Source organism: Cryptomeria japonica, chromosome 3 (genome assembly GCF_030272615.1).
Source record: "Cryptomeria japonica chromosome 3, Sugi_1.0, whole genome shotgun sequence".
Lineage (NCBI taxonomy): Eukaryota > Viridiplantae > Streptophyta > Pinopsida > Cupressales > Cupressaceae > Cryptomeria > Cryptomeria japonica.
Window position 1 is genome coordinate 507,998,476 of NC_081407.1, and position 10,463 is coordinate 508,008,938.

The 10,463-nt window shown below is 38.5% G+C and overlaps 1 protein-coding gene across 1 annotated transcript in view; it reads left to right on the top strand.

Moving 5' to 3' along the window:
* The window catches only part of LOC131874250 (uncharacterized), a 150,687-nt gene extending 148,283 nt beyond the window's left edge, over nt 1-2,404 (top strand). The window contains exons 4-5 of the mRNA XM_059217534.1: nt 908-1,204; nt 2,024-2,404. Coding sequence (XP_059073517.1) covers nt 908-1,204; nt 2,024-2,404 — 678 coding nt within the window. The remainder of the gene's footprint in view (nt 1-907; nt 1,205-2,023) is intronic.
* Nucleotides 2,405-10,463: the final 8,059 nt, after the last annotated feature.

The window sequence follows — 10,463 nt, forward strand, 5'->3', positions numbered from 1 at the left end:
CATACCAGGGCTGGAACCTTGCTGTCCACGAAGCAGAGAAGGGGAGACTAACAGAGGAAGATGGTCCTCCTTATGACATGACTATTTTCAAGAAGTATTTGCAATATACATATATGGCATGGGGTCAAGTGGGAGGAGTTGAAGCTCCTAATGTGGAAAAGATAGGACCACTAGTTCTAGTAGTAGAAGTTCAGAGGCATGAGCCTAGGGTTTTTGACTTCACTTCATACCTGGTAGATAGATTGCATGAAGGTTTCTTGAACCTGAAGGATAATCCAGACAAATATTTCAAGCACTATTCATTGTTGATGCATATTGTTTTATTTTATGGGAAACTTAGAGGGTTGTGGCCAGAAGAATTGAATGTAAATACAGTTGGGAAGGATGGAAAGGAGTAACCAGTGCAATTATGGGTTTCCCTTTGGGATTATAGATTTGTGAATTCCCATTACCTCAAATTTAAGGAATTCTTTGTCAAACCAATTTTCTTGATTTTTGGTGAGCCACGACAAGGATCATTTTTTGAGGAGGTCAAGAAGTTTCTTAGGCCTCATGAGCACCAAAATCCAAAGGTCAATCACAACTGGGGTGATTGGTACTCATGCCAAAATTTTAGTTTTGTTCGATGCTATGGATTTGAGGGTTATCCATATGTGCTACCAAAGCCTGCACCAGACAAGATTGCCTTCTTGGAAATTGTAAGGCAGTTAAGTCTGTCTAATGCCAAACATTTCGGAGGAGCACACAAGAAAGTTTTCCTCCCTGGCACACTTCACTTTCAAGATTTTAAAATTGTATCAACCAGGGCATATGAGGCCATTGGCAGGAAGTTGGTGGATGAATACATCTTGTTTCAGCATGCATCTAGAACACACTATGATCTTGAAGGTTACATCCATTCAAGCAGGAAAAGATAGGAGTTGGGAACTACTTCCATCAGGAAGATGAATTTGAAGATATGTGCAAAAATAAGGAGGTGGAAGAGCTTGCAGAAGTTATGGGGACCTTGGAAAAGAATCTAGAGGAAAGAAAGCGGAGACTAGAAAGGATGGAGGGAGAACTAGCGCAAAGTGATTCAGGGGAAAATGAAGGAGTCTCCAAGCTCTATGCACCTGAGAAGGAGAAGGACTCAGAAGAAGAGAATAGACTTATTGTTGCACTAAATGCAGAAATAGATGAAAGAATGGCAGAGCATGTTTCTTTTGTATCTGATGATCAATTCATTAAGTCTAAGGAATTCAAATCATTCTTGTACCACTTCAAGGGTAAGAAATTAAGGGAAACAATACCAAATGTTACCCCTGAGAATGAAGCAGAAATGATGAAGAGGTTGAAGAAAAACATTGACACAAAAGTTGAGGCTATGACCCTGCAAAAGGGTAGGCAATTGCTAGTAGAGGCAGGAATAATTGTGTTTCCGAGATGGGACCTGAGTGCTTCATTCATTTTTGATTCTTTGTTACATTCACATAATAAGGATATGAAATTGAATATCCAAGGAGTGCAAGATATTTTTATTGGATCAAGATATGATCCAAAGGAGGAAGAAATGTTATTTTGGGCCTTATATCCACCTAACAAAAGGCCAAAAATCATTGATGTAGATAAAGCTTTTGGTCATATGATGACTTTGAAAGTTGGAGAAGTAGATCCTATGGTCACAACTGACATGGGTATTATATTTTCAAAATTTAATAAGGCCCAAATGAAACATGAGATAGCAGAAAAGAATTAGTATAAGGCTCTATATGAAGAGACCCTTAAGAGGACTGGGAACCCGGTTCCCCAAATTACAGATTTAGGAGGCCAATGGAAGAAAAAATTTGAAAAGCTATCTTATGAACACAATAAGTTGAAAAAGGAGGTGAGAAGCATTAGGGCCGATACTACTTGTGTGTTGCTAAGTAAGAGATATGACAATATGGAGAAAGCATTGGACAAATTCTGGGGTGAATATCATAGGAACATGGACAATATGGTTTCTCACACCAGAATTCGAGATAGACTCGACATGTTGTTACAGGATGCATCGACCAGAGAGAAAGTGAAGAAGAAGGTGCAAGGTCTTCTTGTTACACATGAGGAAATTACAAAGGAATTGAAGTCTGAGTTTGATGAATTCCAACAGATTGTTCAGTATGGGGTTCCTAGTCTGGTAGATGATGCAGGTGTGATCAAAGACAGAACCGTATGGATCTCTGAGTGCAAGTCTATGCTTAGTGTAGCCCAAGCCATCACCAGAGTAGATGTCCTTGACATGAACGACATGACCAATCAGTTGGAGAATTTTTATGTGATTGAGAATGCAGCCAAGGATGCGATCTTCAATGCTACAACATACAAGGATCTGGGCTACTTGCGGCATATTAAAAAATGTGGACGACGGCTGGGTCGAAAGTCTTAGTGTTGTGTTTTAGTTTGTGTAATGTAATTGATATCTTAGTTAGGTTTTTAATTACTATTTAGTTAGTTGTTAAGATAATGAAAGGGTGTGTCCTTTCATTCCTGTTTTTTAGCATATGTATTTGTATTAAGTCATTTTGTATCATAGAGGGCCAGAGTTTTTTGGAGGGAAATCATCATACTGCTATAGGGACTGAAAGTCATATGTATTAGGAAATTTTATAGGAAGAAGAAAATGTCATTTTTGTGCAAGCAAATTGTAATGAAGTATCTCCAAGTGTAGCTTTTGTGTACTATCATTTCTCAAAGATTAATATACAGGATTTGTTGTTTCTACTTCAAATGCATTGTCTACTTTCTGTGTTGATGAAACATTATTTGTCCTCTTGATAAATTTGTTTAAGGATTTGCTATAATGTGAATCACATGCTGTTACATTAAATGTGAGATTGGGTTCTTATTGTTTATGTTACACATATTGAACCATTATAGTGATTATTAACATTGTCTCCCGAGTTGATAAAGTTGTTTGTCCACAAAGTATCATATATATTCTAAGATAGAGGTACTGGTCTGTTATTCATTCTCTGAGATTCTGATTTGATATGCATAAGGTCCTTGAGAGAAAATCATTCTTCTAAAACCTTTTGAACTATTCTATTGCATATTTCTTCAATGTCCTGAAAGCATTTTATTTTGAAAATACAACAATCTTTATACACAATTATCTTTACATTCAGTTTTCAATTTCAAAAGCATTCAAATAAAAGCACTCAGCAGTAGCAGGAAATTATTTCCATTCTTGAAAAGAGATATCTTTCCAAAGTTTAAATCCACTTTAAATAACTCTTTTTGTGCTTGAGAGGGATAGGTATACCCACCTACGTTCAGTGGAGCCTTAAGTGCAGAGGGATTTGGTCTTTGACCATCCTGTTAGGGTTTCAAGCAGATCCGAAGCAAATATGAACTAACAATTATATGCAGATTTAAATACAAAAGATAAAGAAATAAAACAGGACACAGATAACACAGAGATTTAACGTGGTTCACCCAGAATGGGTTACGTCCACCATACACAGCCGTCCAATCTTTCTTATTATCCAGCAAAAATAGTACATCAACCTTACAATGCCTTAAGCATCCCAGCCACTTATAACATGCATTTTTAGGGCAACAAACAAAGTCGGCCTTTTTAGGGTTTTATTACAATGTCGGTTTTCATCAACAAAAAAGGGCAAATTTTTTTTTTTCTCGGGGGCTGCCGCCCCCGAACCCCTGCCTGGGGCCCGGCCCGGCCCCGGACCCCGACGAGGATACGTGCTGAGTGTACAGTACTTTGCTGATCAGTCGCCACATTTCAACAATCTCCCACTTGGAAACTGATCAGGCTCCACACCGAACAATCTCCCACTTGGAGACTGATACTACACGACACCACTGTACATGCAACATCCGCTGGATAAAACACTAGGACTTGACTGGTATAAATTCTACAATTATTAATCAAGAAGACCAACAGAAACTGATGAAGAAATCAGCTTCTCCTGTGGAACTTCCTTTGTGAACATATCGGCAGGATTCTCACTTGTGTGAATCTTCTCAAGCCGTAACTGACCCTCCTCCAAAATAGTCCGGATGAAGTGGTACCTGAGCTGAATGTGCTTTGTCCTTGAATGAAAAGAAGAGTTCTTCGCAAGATGAATGGCACTCTGACTATCAGTATACAATGGGCTATCCTCTTGTGTCTGACCCAATTCCTTCAGAAAACATTGCAACCAAATCATCTCTTTGCTGGCTTCTGTAGCAGCAACATACTCAGCTTCAGTGGTTGAAAGTGCAACAACCTTTTGCAGCCTAGAAATCCAACTGACTGTAGTTCCCCCTATAGTAAAAACATACCCTGTAGTACTCCTCCGTGAATCAATATCACCTGCCAGATCAGAGTCAACAAATCCACTTAGAGCAGCATTAGATCCTTTGAAACATAATGCCTTCGTAGTAGTTCCTTTCAAATACCGAAGAATCCATTTCACAGCATTCCAATGTTCCATACCCGGATTACTCATAAACCTGCTCACAACTCCCACTGCATGTGCAATATCTGGCCTTGTGCATACCATTGCATACATCAGACTGCCAACAGCTGATGAATACGGGATGTTAGACATTTTATTAACCTCTTCCTGTGCCTTTGGACACATCTCCTTAGTCAATTTGAAATGACTAGCCAAAGGTGTACTAACTGCTTTTGCATCCTGCATGTTAAATCTTTTCAACACCTTCTTTATATACTCACTTTGGGACAAATTCAAGGTTCTATTTTTCCTGTCCCGTGTAATCCTCATATCGAGAATTTGCTTAGCTGCACCCAAATCTTTCATAGCAAATGACCTGGCTAATTTTTGTTTAAGATCATTTATATGTTGCATGTTAGACCCAGCAACAAGCATGTCATCAACATAAAGCAACAGGATAATATAACTGCCATTATCAAATCTCTTAAAATATACACAATGATCAGAATGAAATCTATGATAACCGTGTTCAGCCATGAAACTATCAAATTTTAAATACCATTGTCGGGGTGCTTGCTTTAGGCCATACAGACTTTTCTTCAACCTGCACACCAAGTTCTCCTTACCTTTGACCTCATATCCCTGAGGTTGCAACATGTAAATTTCTTCCTCCAAATCTCCATGGAGAAAAGCTGTTTTGACATCTAATTGTTCAAGATGTAAATCATCTGCAGCCACAAGACTAAGTACAGTTCTAATTGAAGTCATTTTTACAACTGGAGAAAATATTTCATCATAATCTATACCCTTTTTCTGTGCAAAACCTTTTACCACAAGTCTGGCCTTATATCTTTTTTTGACCTCCTTCCTCCTCCTTCAGCCGATAAACCCATTTGTTAGGCAAGGCTCTTTTTTCTGCAGGTAAAGGGACTAAGTCCCAAGTCTTATTTTTCATCAAGGAATCCATCTCCTCTTTCATGCCTAGTTGCCACTGTTGTTTGGCATCCACCTGCATTGCTTCTTCATATTCTTCTGGTTCACCAGAATCTGTTAATAAAATAGAATACAAAGAAGGAGAAAATATTTCAGGGGGTCTACTTGTCCTCGTAGAACGTCTAACACTTGCAGGAGTTTGTGGGACAATCTGTTGTTGCTGAGCATCAGGTACCTGTGGCATTTCATTTTCAGGAATCTCATCCAACACCACATATTCTTGTTTGTCCTGTTCATGCTTCTTTTCCTGCATCTGTTCTTTATACATAACCTTCTCATTGAATATAACATCTCTACTTCTAATTATTTTCTTATTTTCAAAATCCCATAACCGATAGCCATATTCATCTATCCCATATCCAATGAAGGTACATTTCTGAGATTTAGCATCAAGCTTGGTTCTGTTTTCTTTATCAACATGGACAAAAGCTTCGCAACCAAAAGTTTTTAGAAAAGAATAATTTACCTTTTTACCAGTCCATGCCTCCTCTGGAATACCACCATCCAAAGGGGTTGAAGGTCCTCTATTTATCAAATAGACAGCAGTATGTACAGCATCTGCCCAAAAATGTAAGGGCAATCCAGCATGCAATCTCATGCTCCTCGCACGTTCCATGATGGTCCTATTCATTCTCTCTGACACACCATTTTCCTGTGGAGTTCCTGGAACTGTCTTCTGCTTTCGAATCCCATTTAAGGAACAGTAATCTTCAAATGCTTTGCTGCAATACTCACCTCCATTATCCGATCTGAGACACTTCAACTTTTTTCCTGTCTCATTCTCAACCAGAGCTTTCCATTTCTTAAAAGTTTCAAAAACATCTGATTTTTGTTTTAGGAAATATACCCATGTTTTTCTAGTTGAGTCATCAATAAAAATAACATAATAACAAGAGCCACCAAGAGATGATACCTGAGCCGGTCCCCATACATCTGAATGTACAAGCTCTAACTTCTCACTCTTCTTCTCTTTCCCAACCTTGAGAAATCTGACTCTTTTCTGTTTACCATAAACACAGTTTTCACAGAACTCTAAATCAATCTTCTTTAGTCCTGGCAATAGATTTTTGGAGTGAAGGATTTTCATCCCTTTCTCACTCATGTGCCCAAGCCTATGGTGCCACATTATCTAATCTGTTCTTGCAACATTTATTGTTGTTGTCCCTGCAGTAACTTTATCTGTAGCAGCTAAGGTAGAGTAAGTGTTACCAGTACACAGATATAATGTGCCTACCTTCGCACCTTTAGCTACTACTAACGATCCTTTAGTGACCTTCCACATACTGTCTGAGAAGGTAACTATGCAACCTTCACTACCTAGTTGCCCTGCAGAAATTAAATTTCTTCTTAAATTAGGAACATGTCTTACCTCCTGCAGAAACCAGTCATTACCATTCTGCAACTTGATCTTTATCTTTCCTTTTCCAACAATTTGACAGGGCTCATCATCACCCAAATATACCTGTCCAAAATCACCTTGAACATAATCTAGAAAGTATTTTCTATGGGGTGTAGCATGAAATGAAGCCCCAGAATCTATTACCCAGGAATCATTAACATTATCCAAACATAATATTAAAGCATCTTGTAGAGTATTACTTGCAATATTAGCTTCCTTACTGTCATTTTCATTTTTGTCTCCTTCTTTGTTTTTCCGAGACCAACAGTCTTTCTTTAGATGACCAGGCTTTCCGCAGTACCAGCAATCTTTCTTTCCTCTAGATTGAGAGCATCCTTTCTTTGACTTCCCTCGTGACTTCTCATTCCCAGGGCCTTTTCCTCTTTCCTTTGATCTTCCTCTGTTCTCCACATTCAAAACACTACTCGATGATGTTGGAGTCTCACCTGTGCTTTTCCTTCGCATTTCCTCGCTTAGGATAACACCAACAATATCATCAAATACCAAAGTATTTTTACCAGAGACAGAGTTACTTACAGCCATAACCAAGCTATTCCAGCTTTCTGGCAAAGAACATAAAATCAAGAGAGCCCTAACCTCTTCTGCAAAGGTAATTTTTACCGAAGACAATTGACTGGTAATTGTATTAAATTCATTTAAGTGCTCCGCTACAGATCCTCCCTCACTCATTTTCAAATTAAACAAATGCTTCATAAGAAATACCTTATTCGAAGCCGAGGGTTTCTCATACAGCTCAGCCAATGTTGCCATCAAATCTACAGTCGTTTTTGCTTCTGTTATATTGAATGCTACAGACGCCGCAAGGCACAATCGAATGGATCCCAGTGCCTTTCTATCTAAAATGTCCCACTCTTCATCTGATATTGTGGTCGGTTTCTTTGCCTTTCCTTCCAATGGCCGCCACAAATCCTTTTGATACAGGTAATCCTCCATCTGCATTTTCCATAACTGATAATTCTGGCCGTTAAACTTTTCAACCTTGAATTTGGAATCCTCCATTGCTCCCACTCAAATCTGAAAGTCCTACCAATTTACAGAAAACCTCGCTCTGATACCAATTGTTAGGGTTTCAAGCAGATCCGAAGCAAATATGAACTAACAATTATATGCAGATTTAAATACAAAAGATAAAGAAATAAAACAGGACACAGATAACACAGAGATTTAACGTGGTTCACCCAGAATGGGTTACGTCCACCATACACAGCCGTCCAATCTTTCTTATTATCCAGCAAAAATAGTACATCAACCTTACAATGCCTTAAGCATCCCAGCCACTTATAACATGCATTTTTAGGGCAACAAACAAAGTCGGCCTTTTTAGGGTTTTATTACAATGTCGGTTTTCATCAACAAAAAACGGCAAAAAAAAAAATTTCTCGGGGGCTGCCGCCCCCGAACCCCTGCTCGGGGCCCGGCCCGGCCCCGGACCCCGGCGAGGATACGTGCTGAGTGTACAGTACTTTGCTGATCAGTCGCCACATTTCAACACATCCCTGTTTGTTGGCCAAGGCTAGTTGGATCAGTTAAGGGCTTAGCAAATCCTTAAGTTTTCCAATCTATGGTTTTGGGCACCAACAGGCTAGATGCCTCTCACGCATCTACAAGACCCCTAAGTGATCCTCCTACAAAAACCACAAATCACACAAACATTCTCAATACTCCTTTCTATGCAGCATTGCCTCTTACCTAAACTTCATCGGATGCTTTTTCAAAGTATCCAAGTCTCATCGGGTAACTCGACTCACTACTAAACCTAGGCTACCAATAGGCATTTACATCATTTGCCTAGTCTCAACAGGTTCACATAGTCTCACAAGTCACTATTACGCATGCAAAAAGCAAACATTGCTATCAACTATCCATTTGACATTCAACTTGGGGAAACGAACACTGACCCTTCTACACTTATAGACAAAAGTGCTACAACATTGATAAAAGCACCACAACACAATAAACAATGCTATTTTACACATACAATAGCACTAACCCAACCAACCACACTATTTTTAACCTACAAAAGTGCTTACCAAAATCAAAAGTGCTACAATGCGCAACACATGCGCTATACTAACCTCATTCATTCAACTAGACAAATGCGCTAAAACTACAAAAACAATCCCACTATACCTACTATACCAAAGTGCTATATTGGCAATAGCGCTAAAAACTATTGCACAAAAGCGTCATTGTGGCACAGATGTGCTACTTTAGACAACAAAAGTGCTAAAACAACTTTTTAGCACCATTGTTGTCCGACATTTTCCCCTAGCTATTAAATGCACTAAATTAACTCAAAAGGAAAAAGTCAGAACTAGACTTACCGGGGCACCATACTCCACTGGCCGCTGGTACGTCTAGATGCACTCCAATCGATGATCGACAATGAGAAACATCATTTTCTCTCTCTTACACAGCTGCATAGGTCACTGTTAGAGGCTCTGGATTTTTATGGCCAAGTGTACAAATGAGGATTGTTTTACCTCTTCTCCCTTATATATAGCCTACCGCTGCATCACCCTGTGACGGTCGTGACCCCCGCGTACTTCTGAGGCTTTCCCTTTCTCCATTTTACCCCCATTTTCCTCCATTCTCTCGCCATTTCCTCTAAATTCCTCTATTCTACTGTCCCCTAACTTCTTTCTATTTTTAGAGAGATCACCCAATTTTCTGAAATTTTGTCCCATCTCTTGAGGGGGCATACCTAACCACTATCTTGGTGCATACTGGGGCACATACTATGTTTACTTTTTTTTCTTTGAAACGATGAGATAAACCACACCATCTCAAAGAGGGGAAAATGTAGACACCCAAATCTATCCACTTAATTGAATTAATATTTAATATTTATTTGATTATTTAAACCATCGATCAACAGTTAATTAAATTAATATTTAATTAATTCATCTTAAACCTCTTCTCCTATAAATTAAATAAATTATTTAATTTAATTCATTAAACCATATTCTGACAATTAATTAAATGAATAAAGCATATTTGTTTAATTAACCACTCTCCACATTTAAATAAATATTTATTTAAATCTCTAAAACCCTCCCACTTGCATTCTCCTACAAATACAAGTTGCACAATTTTAGTTGAAATAAATAAATTTTATTTTAATGAAAATCCCCTTTTATCCTCACACACTTGCTCACTAACTTTCTTCTAGACTCTTCTAGCCCCTTCTAATTAGCCTAATCCCCATCTATAATCATTTGCACATTCCTAAACAAAGGTCAGTTCTCAAAAATGCCTCAAAGTATTTGAAATGCATTAAAGGCTTTTATTTTTCAACATGTTAACCCCCAAATTCTTTCAAAGCCTTTATGGATCTTACATAACCATTAATGGTTAACTCCACCTCCCCACATGGTTAGAGAATTTCTCTCTAACTCAACCCTCATTTAACTCATGGGTCTCTTCAAGCATTTATTTCTTTGACCATGGTTATCTCCATTAACTCTTGCACAAGAGTTTATCCATTGGATAAAAACATTATCCATTGGATAAAAGCTTTATCCACTAATTCAAGCCTAACCAAACCCTCCTTGGGTAACCCTCATGTCATCTCAAGCATTTAATGCTTCTTCACTCTCCTCTCAAGCCATCTCATGTTGACACTTGTCATC